Source organism: Empidonax traillii, unplaced genomic scaffold (genome assembly GCF_003031625.1).
Source record: "Empidonax traillii isolate 1590-97213 ecotype Southwest subspecies unplaced genomic scaffold, ASM303162v1 scaffold624:size695616, whole genome shotgun sequence".
Lineage (NCBI taxonomy): Eukaryota > Metazoa > Chordata > Aves > Passeriformes > Tyrannidae > Empidonax > Empidonax traillii.
The window spans coordinates 240,368-264,543 of NW_020955817.1; the positions used below are offsets into that span (position 1 = coordinate 240,368).

The following is a 24,176-nucleotide window of genomic DNA, read 5'->3' on the forward strand; positions in this document are numbered from 1 at the left end:
GCAGCCGTGTTGACTTTGCCTTTGTGTGCGTGTGTGTGTGTGTGTGTGTGTGAGTCTGGGAAGAGGGGGGTCCTCTCGGGGTGCAGGAGGTCTCTGCTGGGTACACCCACGGACGGATGCCCGGGACCCCTGCCCCGGACTGAGGGATGTTTAAATGATGTCGGGGTTTAAACGCTGTCGATGCTGGCAGGGCTGAGCACCAGCCAGATCACGCTGGGAACCATCAGGATTCAGGTGGGAGCTGAAGGGAATCTCAGTGAGGATGGCTCTGCTCATAGCCACAGCTCTGCTGATCCATGCCCATGCTTGCTATGCTGGGGCTGGGGGGGAGGATGCCAACATGTTTTGGAAGTGGAGCTGTAGGAAGAGCCCAGGGGGCTCTTTGTAAAATCCAAGTGCCTGAAATTAGGCAGAGAGGCCCAGTGCATGTGGATCTGGGTGCCTCCTCCTTCATTCCTTCTGGGACCATCCCCAGGTACAGGGAAGGGGGATGTCATGTCCTTGGTGGTGCCCGAGGGAGCAGCTGCAGGATCATGGAGTCTCAGACCAGGGGAGTGGATCTGCGGTGGTCGAGGGGAGCTGGAAACAGATTCCTTCCCACAGTAGATTTGTAGGAGAAAACGGACCAGTTGAAAGCAGAGCTGGGCTGTGGCCTCTGACCAGCACTACCCTGCTGGAAAATCTGGGCAGGGAGCATACACAGAGTCCTCGGAAGGTAAATAAATAATTCATCAGATCTTGGTTGTTTTGGATAAATTAATTGCACCATCCCACCTCCCCCTTCCCTGCTGGGTTAGCTACTTCCACCCGGCTCAGCAAAGGGTTAAATAAGCAGGTACTGGGAAGTTCCATCCTCAGGCCAGCACCAGTCACAGGTTTATTTTAACACTAGCCTTCACTGAAAATTAAAAGTGTTGCTTAGACTTAAGAAGAAAGTGAGAAATTGGTTGTTTGTGTGAATACATCCTTGAATTCTTCTGTGTGGAAGAGATCAAGGCTTTGCAGTGCTGCTGTGGCGGTGGGAGCATTTCTGCCTCCTTAGCTCTGAAAAGAGAAGCAAAGTTTAAGAGGTTGTTGCCCAGAGAAGCTGTGGATGTCCCATCCCTGGAATTGTTAAGGCCAGTTTGGATGGGGCTTGGAGCAACCTGGTCTAGTGGAATGTGTCCCTGCCCATGGCAAGAGGCTTGGAACAAGATGATCCTTAAGATCCTTTCCAGCCCAAACCATTCAATGATTTATTTTATGATTCTAAGGTTTATTTCAGTTTTAAAATAATAAAACTTTGTGAGTGTTAGAGCAAGTTAAAAGAAATGGCTAAAATAATTCCCTGTAAGTTTGCCTGGAAGCTGCAGAGGATGGTTATTGCCCAGGCTGAGATCTGGGGAAGCTGTGGGGGCAGTGATGGAGCAGCACCGGGGGTTTGTGTCAGTCGACCATGGCAGGGATGATGGGCAGCTTTCCTTGAAGGGGTAAAGTCACTTCTTGCCAAGGGGGAATGAACGACTTTATTCTGTGAATAGGACCAAATCCATCAGTCTGGTCAGTAATATGGAATGGCTGGAAACAAATACAAGTTTAAAAAAAATCGGTGTCAGCTGGGAAGGGGCTTGGCAGCAGAGAGCAACAAAGTACGTGTTCACCAAAGTTTAAAAAAAAAAAAAAAAAAACAACAAATCAAAACCATTTTTAAGCTGTTTTCTCCTCTTTCATTGAATCTGTTTGGTTTGGGTTGTTCTCAGTCCTTCAGTGGTGGGTGGGTGTTTTCCTTCTTTCCAAAGCCAAAACACTCCCGGGGCCCTCAAACCACCCAAAAGTCCCGTGGATGGATGTGACTGATGGGGATGTGTGTGTGTGTGTGTGTGTGTGTGAGACACTCCTCAGGTGCCTTTGCCTCTCTGGTTTGTAAAACCCTTGCAGTGTTCTGATGTACAGAATGGAACCAGGAAAAGCGAATGGAATATCCTGCCATGTAAAAATCATTTTCTGTTGGTTTGGTTTGGTTTGATTTTACTTTGCCTGTGGAAGGCCCTGCGGCTTTCCCTGTGAGCTGCATCCATGGAGGAATTACTTCCTCGTGGGGAGGGAGGCTGGAGCGGGATATTGGAACAGGCTGCCCAGGGAAGTGGTGGAATCAACACCCCTGGAAGTGCTCAAAAGGCGTGTGGGTGTGGCACTTGGGGACGTGGTTTAGAGTTGAACATGGTTGGGCTCTGATGATCTTAGAGGTCTTTTTCCAACCTTAATGATTCCGCAATCCCTTGTTTCCATTGCCCCCTGTCACCAGTACAGCCCCTTCCCAGCAGGGCGGTTCCCAGCACGGGCAGGGACACAAAGGACACCTGGTGTGACCATCCCAGGGCATCAACAGGGCCAGGGCTGACAAGGAGCTGATGATTCCCAGGGTTCTCCAGAACTGATGGATCTGTGCAGTTCTCAGACCAGATGGCTCTGAGTGTCCCTTTGTCCTGACATCCTGCCTTGTATCCCAAACACATAGGCTTTTATCTTTTTAAATGTAATATAATTTTCATTTATTTATTTTTATTTCAAAATCTCATTTTTTCTTTATTTCTATTTCTTCTTCATTTCCCCCTCTTTTTCCCTCTTTTTCTTTCTTTTCCTTTTTTCCTTTTTTTCTTTTCTCCTGCTTTTTTCCTTTTTATCCTTTTTCCTGCTTTTTCCTTTATTTTTGCCATCTTTTTTCTATTTTATCTTTACTTCTTTTTTCCCTTTTTATTTTTCCTTTTCCCCCCATTTATTCTCCTTTATTTCTGCTTTTCCTCTTTTTTCCCTTTTTCTCCTTTTTCCCTGCTTTTTCCTATTTTCTTTTTTCCCGCTTCTTTCTTTTTTCTTTTTCTCGTTTCCCTTTTTTCTGCTTTTCTCCTATTTTCCTTTTTTCTTCTTTTCACCTTTTTATAATTTTTACCCTCTTTTTTTCCCTATTATCCTTTATTCCTCCTTATTTTCCTTTTTCCTAACTTTACTCCTTTTTTCCTTTTTTTCCCGCTTTTTTTCTTTTTTCCCATTTTTTCCGCTTTATTTCTTTTTTCCCCCCCTTTTTTTCCACCGTTTTATATTTATAATTTTGTTTATTTTTCTTTATCAACCCCATTCCTTTAATTCAAACTTCCCGATTTACCCCAAGCCCTATTTAGGGTCAGCCTTGCGGCTTCGCTGGGCTCGGGGTCGCCGTTGGGGCGGGGCCATGCAAATTAGGGGAGATTACGACCAATCCTGGCCCCGACATGTAAATTAAGGGGGCGTTGACATGCAAACGAGGAGGGCTGTGGAGTTGCAGCATCAATATGTAAATAGGGGCGGTGCCATGCAAATGAGCCGCGGGCAGTGAGAAGATGGCGGCGGCTGCGGCGCGGCGGGCGCAGCTGGTGCTGGGGCACCTCTCGGGGGCCGCCCCGGGCCCCGCGGCCGCCCCGAGGGCTGTGCCCTGTGCCGGGGGCCCCCCGCGGGCCGCCAGCCCCGACGACGTGGTGGTGGTGCACGGCCGCAGGACCGCCATCGGCCGCGCCAAGCGCGGCGGCTTCAAGGTACGGATGGGAGGGGTCCTGCCCGCCTGTTCCCCCCTCGCCCCTCAGAGGATCGCTGGGATCCCTTCCTCGCGTACCTGGGTGCTGGAGGCCCAGGAGCTGCTCTACTCTGATAAAGTGTAAAAAGCAAAAAAAAAAGAACATTTTGCGATGGTTTTAGTGCTCGGGGTGGGTGGTCCAGGTGTGGCAGGGCCGGAGGATCCCCCAGAAGAGCCGGGCAGTGTCCCCAGGGATCCCCTGGGACCAGCCACAGTCTCCCCTGTCACCTGCCCTGGCACGCGGAGCATCCCCTTGGAAAAGCAGGGAGTCCCTCACTCCCTCGGACCTGCCACCCTTCTGGAACCCGCAGCCACGGAGCCCTCGGCGAGAACGTGGTGCCAGGATGGCCCCGAAGGACCCACGTTCCTTGTTATCCCTCAGGACGGGTCTGGCGGTGCTTCCCGCCAGCTGAGGGGACACACAATAAATTATTTCACAAAATAAGTCGAGGGGCTCCGTTTGCTGAGTCTTGCCATGTAACTCACTGCAGTTGTTTGGTTTTGAAGGCCCAATGCAGTGGGTTCCTGTAAAAACAGAGGTGAGGTGAGAAAGCAGAGAGTGTGTCCAATTGCTTGAAAGGTACTTGGGGCGAAGACAGAGTAACTCTGTTGCGGCAGGAAAACAACCACCAGTGTGAGCTGAGAAGTGGAGTAAAGCTGCCTTAGCCCACACATCAGCCCTCGGGGGTGGCCTGGGGGTGAACCGGTGGCAGGGCTGTGACTGGTGTTTGCTGGTGGCACTGATCCCCTGTGCTCTCAGGACACCACACCCGACGAGCTGCTGGCTGCCGTGATGAGAGCTGTCCTGCAGGATGTCAACCTCCGTCCTGAGGCCCTGGGAGACATCTGCGTGGGTGAGTGAGTACCTTCTGGCCTGGGAGGCTCAGTGGGACATGCTGCTCCTGGTGTCCCGTGGGATACTCATGGGCTGGGCGGGGTTAGTGTGCAGTGTTAGGTTTGGGAAGGCAGTGTCCTGATTTCACGCCTGTCCTGTCGGTGGTGGGGGGATCTGGGTGCTGGGTGGTGCTGAGCCAGGGGTGATAGGAACATCCCTTTGATGCCTGCGAGGGGAACGCAACCCACTGACTGGAATTGTATCTTTGCACTCAGGGAACGTGCTGCAGCCTGGAGCTGGTGCCTTGATTGCAAGAGTTGCACAGTTTCTGAGGTAAACTCCCAACCAGGCTGAGGTTCTCCCTCTCCTCCCTGGGCCTTGGCTGTGGAGCAGGGATCGAAGGTTGTGATGGGGCTTATGTGCTCCCAGGAATTACAGCAATCCACCTTTTGCCTAGAAACTGGACTTTGGTCGAGTGTTTGGAGAACACTGATGGCAAAGGGACAGAGAGGCAGAGGTGAGGCTGTTTAATCTGCCTCTGAATGGGAGATCTTGTTCTGTGGGCTCCCAGCTGCACCTGCTGCTTCTCCAGACTGGGAGGCTGCGATTCTCTCTGCTGTGCCTGGTCCCAAAGCCATGGAGTGGGCTCAGATCTCTCTGTCCTTGTCCGGTGTTGGTGGTTGATGGCTAATACTGGATCCCAGATTCCAAATATTTCAGCCAGTGTCTGTTGCTGTTGTTTGCTTCTGTCAACCAGTGCATTGCCACCACTTTGGAGAGGTGCTGGCACAGCCCACCAATAATTAGGAATATTGCAAAACTTTTCAGGGTTTCTGGCTCAGATTAGAGCTTGGGATCTAGGCCCAGGAGAGAGTCCTGCTTAGAGAGGACCTTCTGAGACAGACTCATTGGGAAACAGCACTTAAAGCCACTTGCAAATCAAGTGTGGAAGTTACCTTTGAATTTTGCTTTCCCTTGGTGCAGGACCAAATAGGTCAACAAATGTACAAAGGGGTTGGCCTGGAAACCTGAGGGTTAAAGTTTAATAAGGTGGTTTAATGCTCCCTTTGGAGCTTTGGGTTGTTGGTGGTTTTCATCGCCGAGTCTTTGCCAACGTTGTCTTGTTTTCCAGTGGTATTCCAGAGACGGTTCCGTGCTGCAGCGTGAACCGGCAGTGCTCCTCAGGTCTACAGGCCATTATCAATATAGCTGGTAGGTGTTATGGGCACTGGGATCAGAGTCAGTGCCTGCCCCACCCCAAGTGCTCATTCCTCCTGTCCTCCAGTCTGTCTGAGCAGTGCAAACAGTGGCAATGTCTTGTGCTGCTGGGAATTTTCAGTGTGGTGTTGGTTGAACGCTTTTATAACCTTGAGTGGCCGAGTTTATCCCCAGAGAAGTAACTTGGATTTCTGGGGATAAGTTCTACCATCACCTCCGTATCAGGCAGCTTCCAGAAGGGTCCTTCCAGTCCTCTCTGGCCCCACGTCAGGTCATGGTCAGTCCTCAGCCCCAGCAGCTCCTTGGCCTGGCTCTCGCTCTGGCAGGCAGGAGGGTGAGGGGATGCCCATTTGGCTGTGCCAGGTGCCTCAGGGGTTTGGAAACCAGAGCTGGGATGGAAATGCTTTTGCTCCTGATGACAGTAAGAATGTTTGTGCACTGCTGTTACAGGTGGCATCCGAAATGGATCCTATGACATTGGCTTGGCCTGTGGGTAAGGAAGTCTTTTCATGGTACTTGCTTAGGCTCCCTGAAGATAACAGCCTGTCCCTCTGCAATAGCCTGCCACAATTACCTTTTTCACTAATCTCCAACTAACTGTCATCTTGGAAGACCAGCAGCTGTCTTGGAAAAGAAATTAATGTCCCACCTGTGCTAATAAGTGCTCTGCAGATTTACAGGAGCTGTTCTGTGGTGGATGGACAAGCTGTTCTCTGCTTCAGGCCTAAAATCATAAGAAGTGTTTATTTTTCAGAGGATTATATAAACGTTAGGTTGGTTTTGGAGAACTACTAGTGACCACATACACATTCACTTTGGAAGAACAAGTGAAAAAGTGTTCAGTAATCCTGAGGTTAAAATACTGGGTTTGTCTTTTGCTTTACCTTGGTGATTTTAAGTCCTTTTCGAATTATTACTGCACGTAGTTATCCATCAGGAAGAAGTTTGCATTTACAACTTCTCGGCACCTGCATGTACACATTGAGCAAGATCAGGTGTTGGGAACACCCTTCCCTTCTTAGGCTGCTGCAAACTAAAGGGCTCAGCAGGACAGGTGTGCTCCTCTGCTGTGGGCAGAGTACCTGACGCTCATGGGCAGTGCCTGTGCTGCAACACGTGGTGCTTCACTTTAACACAATTGTTTCAGGAAGCTGCAGCTGGAGTCAAGTAATGCAGCGTCCTTAGAGCTGGTTTAAATTGCTCAGAGCATTTACTATAAGCTGCTTGGGGGGGAAACCTTACTTTCTGCTTGTTTTTCGTCTTCCAGGAAGAGTGTGTTTGTGTGGTGCAGAATAGAATTCAAACCCTCTTCCCACTGTAGGCTTCATAATCTAGACTGACTTTGCAAAAGCTCACCAGTCTTAAGTGATGGCAGTGTATTTCTGCAGAAAATTTGAATATCTTCAGTGTCTTAATTCATTTGTAGGTCAGAGATTGCAGCCTCTGGGATCCGTGTCTTAAATTCTTTGTGTTGTGAAATATAAATGATGCAACTCACTGAAAGTTCTTTGTCATGGTTGGCTTAATACTTCTCTTATTCTGCTGCCAACCTGTTCTTAAGCTCTAAGTGGCATTTTTATGGCTGTTGACAATCTCAGTGGAAACTCCAGCCCTTGAACCTTGGGTTTCTCATTATGTTTGAGGACAGAAGCGCCAGAATCATTAGCAATTCCTTCCTAGCTGTGGAAACACGAGAAATTAACTGCTGACATTGGTATCCTGTTCTGGTGAAACAAGGACCAATTGAACCTTGCAATCTGTTTTCATTTCATGATAATTCGTATATTGATGATTAAAGAGCTTCTGCCTCAGCCAGTTCTTAATTAGCAGTCTGTGTTTCTGTGGGATAATAGGAAAGCCTGTTGTCAGGATACTGAGTTATGATCAGTCTTAATGAAGCAATTCACATTTTTCCTGTGTCTAGGGTGGAAACAATGTCCCTCAGAAGTGCAAACAATCCCGGTGATATCAGTTCCAGCATGATGGACAACAGCAAAGCTCGAGACTGCCTCATTCCTATGGGGTAAGTGTTTCCCCTTCCCACAGTTTAAGGGTTTCCTACATGCTCTGTCTCCTCAGGGACTGTAGTTTCAAATCAGTCTGAATTCAGTGAGCTTGGAGCTGTGTGTCAGCATCCTCCCTGGTGGTGGTGGAAGATTAATGATGTGAAATGGGGGAAGAAGGGCTGAGGGAATTGGGACTGTTCAGACTGGGGAAGAGAAGGCTTTTGGGGTGACCTAATTGTGGCCTTCCAGTGCCTGAAGGGAGAGTACAAGGAAGATGGAGAGGGACTGTTTACAAGAGAATAGAGTGGTAGGACAAGGGGTAATAGCTTCTACCTGAAAAGAGAAGAAGTTTAGGTTAGATACTAGGAAAAAATTTCTTGTTCTGAGGCCCTGGCACAGTTTGCCCAGAGCAGCTGTGGCTGCCCCATCCCTGGAAGTGTCCAAGGCCAGGTTAGATGGGGCTTGGAGCAGCCTGGGATAGTGGAAGGTGTCCCTGCCCATGGCAAAGGGGTCAGAACTAAATGGTCTTTAAGGTCCTTCCAACCCAGGCCATTCTATAAACATCTGCAATTCTGAGGAAAGATTCCCTTGTCTAAAGCTCAATGGCTTGATGAGCAAGAAGAATGGGTCTGAACCTTGCTTTGGTACTAGATTTGACTCAGGATTTGTTTCTGCCAGCAGTTCTTAGTTGAGAAGGCAGCAGTTGGCTTTGAGACTAAAGCCAGTCCTTGTACCTTGTGTTGTCTCAGTAGAAGCCAACTGCACCTCCATTAGATGTGTCCTGTATTAACTCTGTGGTGGTGTTTTCCCCAGAATAACCTCAGAAAACGTGGCAGAGAAGTTTGGGGTCTCCCGGAAGAAGCAAGATGCCTTTGCCTTGGCTTCCCAGCAGAAGTAAATGCCTTTTTTGTTGTTTTTCTTTTTTAAACCTTTTAGCTAAGGGATAAGTACAGCTAGAAAACACACTGCTGTTTCCCAAGAGAGGTCAAGTGCAGCCATTTTGTTGCCTTCCAATCTTTAAGTGAGTAAGGAAGCTTGAGATCAGTGCGTGTCCAGGGTTGTGTGTGATGAGGGAACTGGAGTCCAGAGCTGTCCTGGGGATGGTGTGACTGACCCTGCACAAGTATCACTGGGCACATGAACCCTGGCCCTTGTGTTTTTCAGCATCCAAAGCTCTCTGCCTGTGGCAGAGGAGTTGGAACTGGATGATTTCTAAGGTCCCTTCCAAACCATTCCATGTTTCTATGCTACAGCCTCAGTGAGGTTTGTGGATTGAGTCGGTGGTGCGGTATTTTCAGAGTGGCTTTGGCTCAGGATCAGTGGAACCTGCGTGTGGGAGCAGCAGCAGAAGGAACCTTTCCCAAGAGGGAATAGTTGAGCACAGCTGTTTGTAGGGAACTGCTGAGCCTGTGAGAAGAGTGGTTTGTCCTTGCTGCAGGTGTTTGGCTCTGAGTGAGTCCAATTCTACCTCTGATAACCTTCCTCTGGGGTTCAATCACTGCCAAAGTCAACTGACCCTGGGATCCCTGGGGCTGTGCTGGCAGAGCAGTGGCAGGGGATGTGGTAAAGCTGCTGCCACTGAAGAGTTAAACTCACTCCCAGAGCCCTGTTTAAGCCTTGCCCCGGTCCAATTATTTATCTAACACAGGAAGCCACTGCACAGGGCAGTTAACCTTTAAGCTCTGGCCCTGCTACTCAGGGAACTTGGCATGCCAGCCTTTCTCACTGACGTGGGACTGATAACCAGAAGGGTATGTGAATGTGATCCTCGCGCTCACGTGAGCCAGGGGGTGACTTTCTGGCCTTGGTCTCAGGATGTCTGTGGAGTTACTGAACTGTCCTTCAGCACTTGGCTCTAACTCACCTGGGAGCACTGAATATCTTATTAGTAAAAGCGAAAAGTGATGAGGGGGTAAAACAAGCTTTTGGCTTCCAATTTATATTCCCTTTGAAGGATTTACCTCTGGAAGGTAAATCCTGTAAATCACCTCCACTTTGGAGGCTTTTAAAATACCTTGTTGAGAGGAAAGAATAAATCTGTGAGGCATGAGCTAACTCTAGTTTAGTTAATTGTATTCTGCCTGCTTCTATCAGTCTGGTCATGGCAGCTGTTCCCTACTGATAATTCTGCTGTCTCAGGGACCAGGTTCTGTCCTCAGTGCACCCTTACTGCTAAAGGTCTTGCCCAGAGAAGCTGTGGATGCCCCATCCCTGGAAGAGTTCAAGGCCAGAGTGGGTGGGGCTTGGAGCGATCTGGTCTAGTGGAAGGTGTCCACTCGAAGGTGTCCCATGGGCTGGAATAAGTGATTCCACCCTACAGAGTCACACTGAACTGTGCAAATGCGCATTGCCTTGTTTTGGGTTGAGAGGTTACAGTTAAATGATAGAAAATTAAAGTCTGTGGTCTAAAGCTTAACTTGTCTTTAGTAGGACAAAACCAGGAACAAGTGTAATTTCAGCCATTCCTTAACTTGCCAGAAGTCATTGGCATTATGTGGAGGCTTAGCCCATGTGCTCTGTTTAAACTCTCAGAAATAAGAACTGATGTCTGAACATCAGGATTAATTTCTTTTCATACAGTTGTGATGTGACTGTAACCTCTGGACAAGTGCAGCTTCATGCTGGGAGCTGGTGGTGTGGTCAGTCAGTCACAGAGGTGCTGATGGGAACAGAACAGGGATCTTGCTGAGAAGTCTGTGATGCAGTGACCCAGGTCTGGGGACAGTGCCCAGAATGCTGATGTAAAGAGTTTGTCTTCCCATGAATGGAAAGAAGAATTTGCCTGTTGTCTTGACCTCCACTCAGCGAGGATCTACCAAGTCCCACGTTAGTTCACTCTCTGTCTAACTGGTTTCTTTCATTTTAGAAATATTTTAACATTTCACACTCTTCTTTACCAGAGCAGCAAAAGCTCAGCAGATGGGACTGTTTAAAGCTGAGATTGTTCCAGTGAAGACCACTGTTGTAGATAATGAGGGCAAGCAAAAAACAATCACTGTGAACCAAGATGAAGGGATTAGGCCCTCCACGACCCTGGAAGGCTTGGCCAAGCTGAGACCTGCCTTCAAAGAGGACGGGAGCACTACCGCAGGTCAGCTCAGCTGTTAAATCTGTGTTCTTTCTGTGGTTTACCTGCCTTGTTCTAGAACATGCTCAGGCACAAAAAGGTGTTAACAGGTCTGTTCCAACAGGGAATGCCAGCCAGGTCAGCGATGGTGCAGCTGCTGTTCTCCTGGCAAAGCGCTCCAAGGCAGCTCAGCTGGGGCTCCCAGTGCTGGGGGTGCTCCGGTCCTTCGCTGTGGTGGGGGTGCCACCTGATGTGATGGGCATTGGGCCAGCCTATGCCATCCCTGTTGCTGTGGAGAAGGCAGGTAAGAACCCCCCTGTCATTCACACATTCCCCTGGCAAAAGGGAAATCAGACTCCCTGGGCTGAGATGTAAGGTTACATTATTCAAGCATGTTGGCCACAGGAGCAGTGAAATTAAAATCCACACCTTAAAAGAGGTCCTGCCTCTGACTGCTGCAACACTGTTCACTTGCACTGCTGAGTAAATTGTCATTCACTCACTCATTGAGAAGCTCAGGAGTAAATCCCTGCACAGTTTCCACAACAGTTAACGCTACATCGCTTGCCACGTGTTCACTTAGTGCTCTTCCTTAACATGACCAGCACTGGGGGGGTTTGGGTTTTGTGTTTGGTTTTTGAGTTTTTTTTTTCTTTATGGTTTTGGCACCATTCCAGCGGTCCTTAGGAAACCCATTAGGTTAATCAGCCTCTATAGCTGATGATTATTGTTGTGCCTGCCTGCCATAGCTATGGCCACATGCCCACCTGCAGCTTTATCTTTCACTTTCAAAACACCCTTCAATCCTTAATCCCTCTGCGGAGAAATCACACTTAATCTAAGGAAACCTGTCAGACTCAGTGGCACAATGCCATGAACTGTGATGTTGTGCAGTCTTTAGACACTGCTGCATGTAAACACATGTACAAGTGTAGATAGCCCATGTGGAGCCAAGGTCTTTCTTTTTGTCATTAGTGGAGAAGAACTGGAATTCATAAAAGGATGCTGTGAGTGAATTATTCTCTTTGATATGAGGCAGAACCATCTTTTAACTCCTCCCTTTTGTGGCCCATAGGTCTGACTCTGAATGACATTGATATATATGAAATTAATGAAGCCTTTGCAAGCCAGGTGAGTGATCATCCCGTTTGAGTTGCTGCATTGCTTGGCAACTGAGTGTATTTTAGCTTGGTCTTCAGGTTAAGATTTGAACTTGTTCCACATATTACATCTTTAGCTGAATGTTATTAACATGTGCAGACTATTTTCCTTTTCCTTCAGATAAAAATAAGCTTACGCAGCTTAATATTAGAAAAAAAAAATTCCAGTGAATAAGAATGTAATCTTTGCTATTGCACCCTTGCAAAATCTGTTTCACCAGGGCTGTAATTTGTTGTCAGATGGTGTTTGGAGGCAGGAAACTTCACTACTGTGTCTATCAGGAACAGTGTGGCAGCAGGAGCAGGGCAGTGATTCTTCCTCTGTACTCGGCACTGGTGAGGCCACACCTCAAGTGCTGTGTCCAGTTCTGGGCCCCTCAATTCAGGAAGGACATTGAGGTGCTGGAGCAGGTCCAGAGAAGAACAACCAGGCTGGTGAAAGGACTGGAGCACAAGTGCTGTGAGGAGAGGCTGAGGGAGCTGGGGTTGTTTAGTCTGGAGAAGAGGAGGCTCAGGGGTGACTTCATCACTCTCTACAACTCCCTGAGAGGAGGTTGTAGCCAGGTGGGGATTGGTCTCTTCTCCCAGGCAATCAGCAGTAGGACAAGAGAGCACAGTCTTGACGTCTGCCAGGGGAGGTTTAGGTTGGATATTAAGAAGAAATTTTTTACAGAGAGAGTGATCAGACATTGGAATGGGCTGCTCAGAGAGGTGGTGGGTTTGCTGTCTCTGGAGGTTTTTAAGATGAAACTGAATGTGACATCAGTGCCATGGTCTGGGAACCACAGTGGAGTTGGATCAAGGCTTTTCCAACCCAGTTGATTCTATGATTCCCTAAAATCTGTTACATGTCTATCAGCATGTGCATGGGCTCAGTTTGAGATGGATAGCTGTAGCTCACTTCTCTTGTAACCGGTTTCACTCCTTTCCCCTGGGAAAGATGGTCTGGCTGGAGCCAGGCCAGGAAATTGTTGGAGGAGAAGAGCTGAGAACTAAAGGAGACAAGATCATCAGCATGAAACCATTCCCTGTGTCTTTGCAGGCTGTGTACTGTGTTGAAAAGCTGGGCATTCCCATGGAGAAGGTGAACCCCCTGGGAGGAGCGATAGCACTGGGGCACCCCCTGGGCTGCACTGGTGCTCGCCAGGTAGTCACTTTGCTCAACGAGCTGAAGCGCAGAGGGAAGAGGTGAGTGCTGAGGATCTGTGCTGGCCTGAACACCCACGTGTGTGCGACTCACACAGGCTCAGGTCATCACCACAATTTTGGGATAACCCTTCTTCATCCCTTGGATGGCTTGGAATATGAATTCCCCGTGTTCCTCTTGTTGGCAAAGGAAAGCAGCGGGCAGCTCATACTTCTTGTGTTTTTAATTTTTAATTTTCTCCCAGATGATGTAAACCTGAGCTGTCCTTTTCCTAATTCCGTCTGTCGTTCCAGAGCCTACGGAGTTGTGTCCATGTGCATCGGGACCGGCATGGGCGCTGCAGCCGTGTTTGAGTACCCGGGGAAGTAACTCCAGTACTGACAGAACAACAAAACAGCTCATTGTCTGCCTTTCCTAGTGATAGCAAATAATTTGCACTGTGAAATCAAGTGGGTTCTGAGATTTGTTACTAGATCTGCAAATTCTAGGCGGAAATGGTGAAGTAGAATTGACGGAACAGCTCCACTAAACAGGTGGGGAAATGCAAAACTGGCCCGTGGCTTCCTGATGTGAGAAATTAGCTCAGCTGAAGTTCAACTACAGGCCCTGGTGTGCTGTTTATGAATGAATGTTTTTAATTTAATCAATCTCTTTATTCTGTGAATATTATCAAAGAGAAGTAGTTCACAGGACAGTATTTTTATATGGCAAATTGTCCAAAAGGGTCACTCAAAATGAAAGCATCAGTGCACATGAAAAGGCTTTACCAGGTTTTTAAAAAAGATTTGACCATTTTTCAAGAAGTGTGAAACAGCTTGTTTTGAAGCAAAGACTTCACATGTCCTTTACAACTGTGTCTGTTGTATCCAGGCCACAAGTTGTCTGTGTCTGACACTGTCCCTACACTGGAGGATGGGCTGTAGCTCGCTGCTGTTGGAGCTGCTCTGAAGCCTCCAGTGGGGGAAAGTGGAAGGACTGGAATGTAATCTCCACAGGAAGTGCCTGAATAGAAAGGTTCTGTGGATTGCCAGAAGCCAGGAATTTGGAATTGGCCATTCCATCTTTTACAACACGTTTAATTCTACAGATAAGCTTGTGCTTAATCTTATTTACTTACCTAACGAAGCAAATTTCAGCATTACAGTTACTGCAAGCACTACATGAACATCAGTGACAGCTCAGTCCTTCGGTGCTAACACAAATCTGTGTTAGATCTTGTGTCTTCTATCATCCCTTACCTGTTCTCTCTCGTCTGAACAGGAAGATCACTGAAGCTCAGAGCTAATGGCTTGAAAAAGAAATGCACTCACTGACTTTGTGCTAGAAATGTTTAAATTTGTAACAAACAGAAGTTCTTTGTCCTGACTCTTGTTTTTGCACTTAATAATACAATTGGGTTCTTGCAATACATTTGTTTCCTTTTTATTGTGGTTGTTAGTTGAATGTCATGATGAGTTAGAGCTGTTTGATATCTCACATTCCCATTCTGTAGGCTCTCTCACCCGGCAATCAGGCTGTATTTTAGAGGCAAGAGATGGAATTATTTGGAGGGGTTAAAGAGGCATTACCATCCTCAAGAGTCTTTTCTCCCTGAGGTTCCTGCGTGTAACCTGAGTTCTCGTTGCTCATGCAGCTCCGTGCGTTTTCTGTCCTCCCCCTGTGTGGATGCCAGCCCCTTCCCACACACACTGCCTTTAACAAAAACCCTTTATGGGAGGGGAGTGGAAAACTTTACCAGGCTCAGAAGTGGGAATTTCGGTGACCTTTAGCTAAAATCGTACTAAAAACATTTAAAAAGAAGTGTGAGTAAATGGGAACCATGTGGGGGGACAGAATGGAGAGGAGGAAGGGTTCCTCCCTCTGTTGCTGTAGGGGATGTTCTCAAGACCCAAGCATGATGAAACAGGCACCTTGGTAATTTTCCAAGGAGTCCAGGGAAAGTTGGCTCTTCTCCTTTTCATGTAAGGCATCAAGAAAAGAGCCTGGGGAATGCTGGCCTATTCACCAGTTCTTGCTTTTATTATGTGTCAATGTCCATTTTAATGTCAAATAAATGAGGCAAAGCAAAAGCTACTTTAAGGTAGGAACAGTCTTCAGCTGTAATTTGAGGTGTGATGGGCCATGCAAAGGGCTTTGACCTGACTTACACAGCTGCTTTGCAACTTAAGATCTTATTCTGTGGCTAATGCTAAGCTTATCACAGCAATAAAAGTAACAGCACAGGATGAATTTATGCCTGGTTAAGGCACCATGAGAATTTTTTTCTTCCTAACCTAAATTTTCATTCTGCTAAAATTCCAGTCCCTATTAAAAGAACAAAAGTAGAGGAAAATACAGGCTCAGCTGATGGCACATCTCCATCCAGCCTGTTACCTTGACATTTATCCCACACTGTCTTGCTTAAATTAAAGGTCTTCATCCTTCCCCTTGTGCATTCCTCGTCCTCTGATGTGCAGCCTGCAAGGCTTCTCTCCCAGCACTCCCGTAATGGTCACCAGAGCTTCATAGTCAGTGTTGCTCCTAAAGGACACAGCAAAAAGACAGTTCAGCTACAGCAACCTGCAGTTCTGTGTGGAGGAAAAAGGGGACAGTGGTGTCCTAAGAGTGCTCCAAGTCACAAGCACAGGTCCTTAACATTGGTGTTGAGTCCAGGTGACAGTCTCGCTTCCCAGGGCCGTGTTTGAAAAGAATGGTTGAGTCTGTGCCTGAAGTGGAGACAGAGGATTATTAACCTCATGTTTGTAAGAAGAGCATCATCCTAGTTGTAAAACTGTATTTAAAGAAATGAAGCAAAGCTCTGCTGAGAGCAAACAAACACCTGCACTGCCTGGATGAGAAAACTCCTCCCTGTGACAGGCAAAGTTTGAAGCAGAAAAGTTTCTGTCGCTCCCATAAGATGTGGGGCAATCAGTGGAGCCCAGATGGTAAAGGAACATCAAAAAGGTTACAGCAAGTGTAGTTTTGTGCTAAATCTCACAGCACAACTTGCCAAAGGCTAATGCCACTCAACATTCCTGACACTGTTCCTCTGAAGGACTTCTCTGCGTCCAAGTGGTGGTTCTGTAAAGGCCTGAGGCAAACGCCTGTTCTGCCAGACAGCTTTTCTTTCTTCCTTCTCATAAAACAATCCCCTGCAGGAAAACCACTGATTTGGGGAGGTGAATTATTATTAAAATCACCTCACACCTTGCATATAATTATTTCCTAATGCCATGTTGGTCCTGAGCTCTGCTGTGTTGGGAATTCCTCATCTGGAGCTGCACAGATGAGCTGGCTGCTACATGGCAATGTCTTTGCTTTCTGGTGCTTCCAGGCATTTTCAGACATGCTGATTAGTGTATTTGTCAGACAAAAAGAAGTGCTTCAGGCATATTCAGAAGCATTCCAGAAAAATCTAGGCAGTCAGGAGCCTGGGGAGGCCCCTTGTCCACCATGCTGCTCTGAGCAGGGACGGCTGCTCAAGGCTTCATCCCACTGAGAGAGCATTAGCTCCACTGATGGAAATCGCTGGATTGTGTTCCAGGGAGGTGGAAGTTACGACATTAACTCAAGTCACCTACAGTTTGTTTCCTGAAACTTCCCTGTCAGCAGTTTTCAGAGCTCATTGAAATCACTAGGACAGACTTGTCTTAAAATATCTGCCACCGCGTGGTAACTTCCAAGAAGATAATTAATTTGTAATGGAAGCTGAATTTTCTTACAAGGAGTTGCATCCCCCTAATTAGAGCAAAGAAATTGAAGGCTTTGTGTCAGCAAAGGTTTATAGAATGGTTTGGTTTGGGAGGGACCTCAAAGTTCACCTCATTCCAACCCTACTGCCATGGGCAGGGACACCTTCCACCATCCCAGGTTGCACCAATCCCCATCCAACTTGGCCTTGAACACTTCCAAAGGTGGGGCATCTACAAATTCCCTGGCAACCTGTGCCAGGGCCTCACCAACCTCACAATGCAGAATTTCTTCCTAACACCTCACCTAAACCTGCCCTCTGTCAGTTTGAATCCATTCCCCCTTGTCCCATCACTCCATGCCTTCGTCCAAAGTACCTTCCCAGCTCTCGTGTAGCCCCTCCAGACAGACTCTCTGTCAACAGCAAGACTTCATTGCTGTCACCTGTACCTTGCAGTAAAGCTGATCTGCAGGATCTCTCTGGTGGGTGCGTCCCCTTCACGTGCCTCCAAAATTCCACTGGTCGGGAAGACTGAAAATGCTTCCAGGGTGTTGGGCCTTTCCTGTTCCTCTGCAGTGGAAGGGGCAAATGTCAAAACAAAGCCATAACAAGACCCTTTATATAAGTATGTACAACATGTAGCACTCATGGCAATGCACCTCTTTGCTGGGCAACTAATAAATCACATCTCACACTGTCAGAGGGTTTCTATGCTCAGCCTCTGTTTTCATCCTCTAATCCAGGGCTGTGATCAGTGGCCTCCATGTTAAAATAATAAAGCCCTGATCTTCTTTCCTCTGGAGCCCATCTGCTGTTAACAGCATCAGACACGTGCTCAAACTAAGCTCATGAGGAGCTGCTGCTTCTTGTTGCCCCTCAGGATTGATTTATAAATGGGCAGAGCAGATCCACGAGCTGTGAGGGCTGAGAGTCAATCCTCTGGTTAAATGAGGAGTAACTGTGGAAATCAGTAGTGATACACTGATGTCAGAAAAGGTAGAGGAAAGAGAGGAGAGGAAAAGCCCTCATAAGTGAAAACAGAAGCAGACCACATATGTGTGCACCCACCATCATCACCTCTACACCGAGTGCATGCAGCCTTGATAAAAACCCTGAATATGAAACTATATAACAAGGAAATCAATTGCAAAACCAGAATACCCAGCAAGGCAGTCCAGGAGCTTCTACAGCCGCTCCTGTTGTACAGGAAAACATGTTCTGTCTTGGTCTGTGCAACAAAGCAGGTCTGGAAATCAACCGTGTTGCAAGAGAGCTCCAGGACTGGAACAGTGAGATAAGCAGTCACTGGGACCAGCTGCAAAACAGAGGGAAGGGAAAGGAGAATAAAATCCATCGCATTTTTGTAGAGCATTAATAATACCTGCTCCAGCTGGATCATTCTTAACTCCAAGCACTGAATCAAGATTCAGTGCTGTCACATTGTTCTGTGTTCTTTCATAATAGTCAATTCCCATCCTGTGGCCTTGTGTGAATTAATTTGTTGCTTGTGTTACTGTTTTGGGACAGGTTTTCAAACCAGACACTGTGGTCTTAGTGAAGTAACACGGAGTGAACATTCTCATTTGTTTGTAGGGTTTTCTGTGGAGCTGCAGACATTACAGCATCTCGCTGTCCCTCGAGACTGCCTGTGGCCCACTGTGAGTCACTCAGTTTGTGCAGATTGCTCAAGATTATTATTAAATTGACTGTATTTTAGATACGGTGCTCGTTCTTGCACAGGTCAGTCCTCAGAAATCCCTGGTATGAAAAGCAAACAGAAGTGCCTGCAGTGTCCTGGGCCTGCTGAAGGCTTGATGGGTGTTATAGATTAGTCTTTAGGCGCACATGGGCTGGGGTTTGATGGACTCAGGAGCCCTTCCAGAAGCTCTTGGGTGCTGCAGGAGGCAGTGCCTGGTGACTCAGGCATTGGCTTGTTCCCTGGGACAGCCCTGACCCTGTCTCAGAGTCACACCCTTTGATTGAGCCGTGCCATCCAGGCCCTCACCCTGTGCAGGGGGGGTTGGGGTACCAGCACCAGGGTGGGACCCCAAACTGCTCTGTCCACCTGAGAGTCGCAGCAACCCCATGACCATCCACTTTACCCAGATTACACCATTTTCTCCAGAGGTGCCTGTAGTTCAAGGCTGAATAAATCCTAATCTGAGACAGAGGTGCTGCTGAAACAGCCCTTTCCCAGGGCCCAGACATCTCACCTGGGTAGTGTGGTTGCTGTGCTCAATGACCAGATTTTGATTAAACTTCAGCTTTCTCTCTCCGTTCTCCAGATGGAGCACTTGGGATCCAGGAAGCAGCTGGGTATCTGGGAGGTGTTGATACCTAAGTAACTCCAGAGTTATGTGGAATGACACTTTCACCTGTGGGAAGAGGAATCACCACATAAGAAGACACTGTGTGCAGGAAATCCAAAGCAAACATTACACAAAGGCCCAGGCACACATTTTCCCACTGGAATACCCAAAAGTGACACGACAGCAGCCAAATTCCCATTGGAACAAAGCATTATAATTAGAGAAAAAACACAGCTATTTCCTATGAATCCAGTACACAGAGACAGAGTGTAAAGGTGAACAGCTGATCTCTGAACCACAGGGGAGAAACAATCTCTAGCAAGCTAAAGGTTCTGAATTCCTGGGGTTACAAATACCATATTCCCAAAGCTGTCTTAGATATGTAAGTTCTCTTTCTTCCCACACACAAAGAACTGAGATGTGTGTGCCTCTGTCAGAATGAACACAGCAAAAGGAGAAGCACACTTCAAAAATGCAGCTGTTACTCATTCTTTTGCACCTTACCTAACTCTCTACTCCAGGACTTTGTTTCCTTTGAGGTAATTTCTACACCTAAAACTAATAAAAATTTTTTCTCTCCTTGCACTGCCAGCATCTAATTAAGGGAAATGAGGGAATTTGGAAATCTTTTAATTTGTCCAGCATATATATGGCTATTGATTTAGGTGAGCTCCAAAAACCAAAGGGGTTTCTGCAGGAGTTTGCAATAGGTCAGAGTTTATGGGAAAAGCACATCAGCACCACTTAAGAAAAATTAACTTTACCTGAAATACAACAGGCAAAATGGCATTAATTAGCATTTGCTAATATACAACTATTTCCCCTGAAGTTGGGAGATTTCTATGCCGGTTGTGTTTCTCTGTGGTTCATCTGGGCCACACTAACACACCAATTACTAAACTCTCTATTCTGGCAGAGGGTTATTATTTTTGAGCCTACCAGCATGTTTTGCTGTGGATAAAGTACATGCTGTGGTTGGTGTTCTCTTTCCTCCTTCTCGCTGGGGGATGTTTTGGTGCCCTTTTTGGGATCTGTGCCGGACACGCTGAAGGGCAGAGACAGGAGGAGCCTGAAGTACAGAGGAACCTTGGTGCAATTGATGAGCTTCAAACTCTGAGTCACCACCGAATCTGTCAAAACCTGGGGGAGAAATGATTCAGAACTGGTTAGTTTGAACTCCCTGGAGAGATTTGTGCTGGTCTGGGCACTGAGTGCCAGAGGGGATCTGAAGGACTTTACCCCAAAGCAACCCAGTATCTTTTTACTTGTGTTTTTCAACATTTCTTGAGTGAGAAACCAAAATACAAATATCATAATAAAGTTTAAAAGTCTTTGAATGTCAAGGGTCAAAGTAACTGGAGTGACTCATTCTGCTATTGGACCTTCATGTCCTGAAAATCAGAACTTACTCCTCTACTTACAAACTCCTCTATGAAAAAAGAGAAAGTTGTACAAAACAGGCATTGCCCGAACTCAGCTTTACTTATTCCTGGCTAATAAGTACTGGTAGTACTTTTTTTCTTTCCTGTCTTGTTATGTGCAATATAGAAAAAGAGGCTAGTGGTGATAAAGATGCATTTTCAAGGCCATGTGCACACAGCTCTGAATTCTCCCAGCAGTACAAACCAGCTGAAGGCATCAGTGTGGGAAATACTCACTCCTAACAGAGGCTCAGCGGAGAGGAGCTCACTTGCCACTGAATAAAACACCATTCCTCTGTCGTGATCCATCTCTACTTTTAACCTGAGGGCAAAGAAGCAGAGCTGGTCAGAGCCCTGTCTGCAGGCTGACCCCATCCCCCGTGGGTATCAGGCATCAGCATGATGGTACTCACAGAGGATGCCTCAGGAAACCTTCCAAGTTCACTCGTAACGTTGGAGCTCCGTGGCCCTGTCCGCGATGCACCTTGTTAGGCACCTTCCTGGCAAGCTGGCACCAAAATGGAACCAGAAATTATGTGTAAAATGATAGCACTACAACTTGAAATCCTACTTGTAGCCCAAGAGGCTGTTTGCCAAGCAGAATCCTATTTTGGCTATGTAGTGCTTGTTTGTAAGACATGATGGAACAGCAAGAGCCAAGCAGCAGGTGAGCTCTGAAGGGCTGTGGGTAGTACAGATGCAGGGCAGGTTTAGATCAGATGATATGATGTTCTTCACTCTGAGGGGGGTGAGGCACAGCCACAGGTTGCCCAGAGAAGCTGTCAATGCCCCATCCCAGGCTGGATGGGGCCTGGACTAACCTGGTCTCATGGAAGGCACCCCTGCCCATGGCAGGGCGTTTAGAACCTTTAAGGTCCCTTCCAAACCATTCTAGAATTCTGTGATTCTACATTTCTTCCCTCAGGAATCAGGAATATTAGGGGTTGTTTTTATTAAATATTGTGTTATTATTCATTCATTTCACCTTGTACCTTTGCAACAATTCCTCTGAGCCATTCATAAAACACTGCTCCAACCTCACACCAGCCCGTGAGCTGCACTTGCAGTTGCTGAAGAGGAAGTTTCCCAGAGGAGAGATATGCTGTCCAAATTCACACAGGAAGGTGGATGCAGAGCCAGGAACAGGACTCAGCAGTCCTGAGCCTCATTCCCATTGTTAACTATTGTTATCAATAAAACCTGATGTTGTGATAGCGTTTCAAACCCTGGGCTTTTTGTCTGGGGTCTGCTGCCCCAGACAATACAAGAAGATGGTGACATTCCCACACCACTTACAAGCTAAAAGACAAATGCAACAGATGAACCACCCCAGCCAAGGAAGGATGTAACAGGGTAGCAGGAACACGACTGTTTATACAGACTGGCCAGGTACACAGCAGCCTGTACATAAATTACAGGAAGGGAAACGATTATTTCTCAGTCGCCTTTGGCCTTGCAGTGACAGCCGGTTTACCTTGTCGTCCAGGCTCATGAAGCCCAGCAGCAGCCCCTCACACCGCACCTCAGCCGCGGTCCCTGGGAGGACGAGCGGGATGAAGGAGATGTGAACGTCGCTGCTGCCACCTCCTGGAACCACCTGCGGCCGGGAGAGAAGCGTTTAAGGGCAGGGAACTGCCTGCGATTGCACAAGCACCCTCGGCACTCGGCTGCCAAAACCGAGTTGCACAAGCAGCACGAAATCCCCCGGGCACGGGCTAAGCTCAGGCTCACGCTAAAATGCCAACATGTGACAGCAAAACTGGCAATTATTTCGGCTGCAAATGTCAGTGTGAGCACCAACAGTTTAAGCACAGTCACACACCAACTCTCTAAGTATGCAAACATATGTACATAACTGTTTGTTTTTAAAAATACCCAGTTCTGCCCACTCTTACTCCATGGCTACCTCAGGTGAGTCTCTCACAACTTACAGATACAAGAAATACTTTTTGTAGAGTTACAACTGTGAACTAAGAGTATTTTAGAGTTCAGTTTAGTCTTGACTAATTTTTTAATTTTACAGGGCAGCAGGGAATGTAATCAAATGCACTAGCCAGCTGAAGGGGATTTTGTGGGACTTACAGGTTGACTAGATTTTGCTTTCTTTAAATGCACTGCACAGGTTTTGGTTAAATCCTGATATTGCTGCTGGCCACGTCCAGGAGGTGCCCCCACAGGGAGGCACTTGTTTGCCTCAATCATCCCAGAGTTGACTGCAGATTAATTTCTCTGAGATGCCATTTCAGTCATTATTTCTTTCATGTAATCTTTAGCTCATTCTAGCTTGTAACTGAAACCCTTTGGCAAAGAAAATTACTAATATTTAAAATGAAAATTGATGTTTTGGGCAACCCTGTCACTCACAGTAAGGTCTTTTACAGTGCTGTTTTTGCTCCATGATATTCCTAAGGGATTGTGACACTGTGGCCTGTATTTGCACCAATTATTCCCATTATTTCTGAAGCACTGTGGGTTACAACAGTTTATCCAAAAGAGTTGTTTATGGAGCACCCCTTTCCCAGCAGCCTGATCTCCAGTTCTGCCACATCTCCTTAGCAAGTCTACCCTGGTTCTATAACGTTTCCAAAGCTCCAGGCTGGGTGGCTCCCACATTTCACCAAGGCAATCCAAGTGAAAAGGCCAGACTCTGGAATGTCCAGTGCAACTGAGCACTTAACTCCAGTCATCAGTTCACTGCTTCAGTGTAGGTAGGATGCTTTCTGCTGACTTTGAATACTTTTCTCATGATCACCTTGGAAGACTTCAAAGCCTTCCAGCCTCCTGATTTTACTGTTCAGTAGAATCTACCTCAAACCAAACTCCTCATTCTCTGCCTCCACAATTCTGCAGAAAATAGGCTAAATCTCAGCACAAGGAAAATGTAAGAGCTTACTATCTGTCCTGGAGTTATGGAGTAGGGGCTGTCTGCAGGAACCCCTTCGTGAGGTCGCAGGAGTACAGAGACAATCTTCTCTGCTGAAGGCTCCTGACTGCTGACTTCCTTCTCTTTGCTGTCAGAGCCTGGAGGCTGCAGGGACACAGGGGTGGGGAATGGTTCAAACTGTTACACTGCAGCAGAGGAATGTGGGTGATGTGCAGGCTGCACTGCTCAGTGAGCTTGGCCAGCTCTAGTTCCTTTCTTTCTGGCACAGAGGTTGGACATGTGTCCTGTACATTAATTTTCTCTTGCACAGAGTAGCTCTCCTGGAACTGCTCCTGGATGCCTTGCAAAAATGTGCATGCTTGGGTCCTGTTCTACCCAGAGGAGCACCCAATCACGACACCTCTGGCCATTCTACAAACCAGCACTCCAGGGCAATAGTGTTCCCTTAGAAGAAAGGTCAAAGGTGTGCTCAAAACAACTCTGCCTTCTGAGCTGAAATGGAGCAAATGTGATTTTAGTACTTTTTCTGTAAAGCTGTTGTCAGATAAACATGTATATTCTTGGACATACCATTTCCCTGTCACTCCCTGCCCTTCCAGACAGTAAATTGCCACATTATAATAAAACTTCACATGTAATAGATGGAACCATATTCTAGCAGAGTAACAGAACCAATCTAACTTTAGCACTGGGATAAATACCTCCATATCATTAGCCTCACTTTGAATTGTAGAGGTCAGATTCTGCCTCCTGACTACAGCACATGCTGTCACCGTAAAGCACCCATGAGAAAACCAGACCCAAATTAAGGAGCTTTTGTGATGGTAATTCTTTTATGTAATAATGGCACTGGTTTGTCAAGGACAGTATTTTAAA

The 24,176-nt window shown here is 47.1% G+C and overlaps 2 protein-coding genes across 2 annotated transcripts in view; one reads left to right on the forward strand and one right to left on the reverse strand.

Annotated features, from left to right (window-relative positions):
* The first annotated feature begins 3,347 nt into the window (after positions 1–3,347).
* On the forward strand, positions 3,348–14,424 carry ACAA1 (acetyl-CoA acyltransferase 1). The gene is made up of 12 exons (XM_027898799.1): positions 3,348–3,545; positions 4,344–4,437; positions 4,694–4,751; positions 5,551–5,630; positions 6,087–6,129; positions 7,561–7,659; positions 8,456–8,536; positions 10,543–10,733; positions 10,834–11,013; positions 11,785–11,840; positions 12,912–13,057; positions 13,310–14,424. Exons 1-12 carry the CDS (start codon positions 3,354–3,356, stop codon positions 13,383–13,385), a joined length of 1,296 nt encoding a protein of 431 aa, XP_027754600.1. The 5' UTR covers positions 3,348–3,353; the 3' UTR covers positions 13,386–14,424.
* A 588-nt stretch (positions 14,425–15,012) lies between these two features.
* Positions 15,013–24,176, reverse strand: part of DLEC1 (DLEC1 cilia and flagella associated protein) — a 35,330-nt gene continuing 26,166 nt past the window's right edge. The window contains exons 30-38 of the mRNA XM_027898800.1: positions 23,310–23,444; positions 21,891–22,013; positions 20,830–20,924; positions 20,654–20,738; positions 19,935–20,135; positions 18,900–19,061; positions 17,848–18,001; positions 17,136–17,256; positions 15,013–15,536 (exon numbers count right to left, since the gene is read on the reverse strand). Of these exons, the coding sequence (XP_027754601.1) occupies positions 15,422–15,536; positions 17,136–17,256; positions 17,848–18,001; positions 18,900–19,061; positions 19,935–20,135; positions 20,654–20,738; positions 20,830–20,924; positions 21,891–22,013; positions 23,310–23,444 (1,191 nt within the window). The 3' untranslated portion in view covers positions 15,013–15,421. The remainder of the gene's footprint in view (positions 15,537–17,135; positions 17,257–17,847; positions 18,002–18,899; positions 19,062–19,934; positions 20,136–20,653; positions 20,739–20,829; positions 20,925–21,890; positions 22,014–23,309; positions 23,445–24,176) is intronic.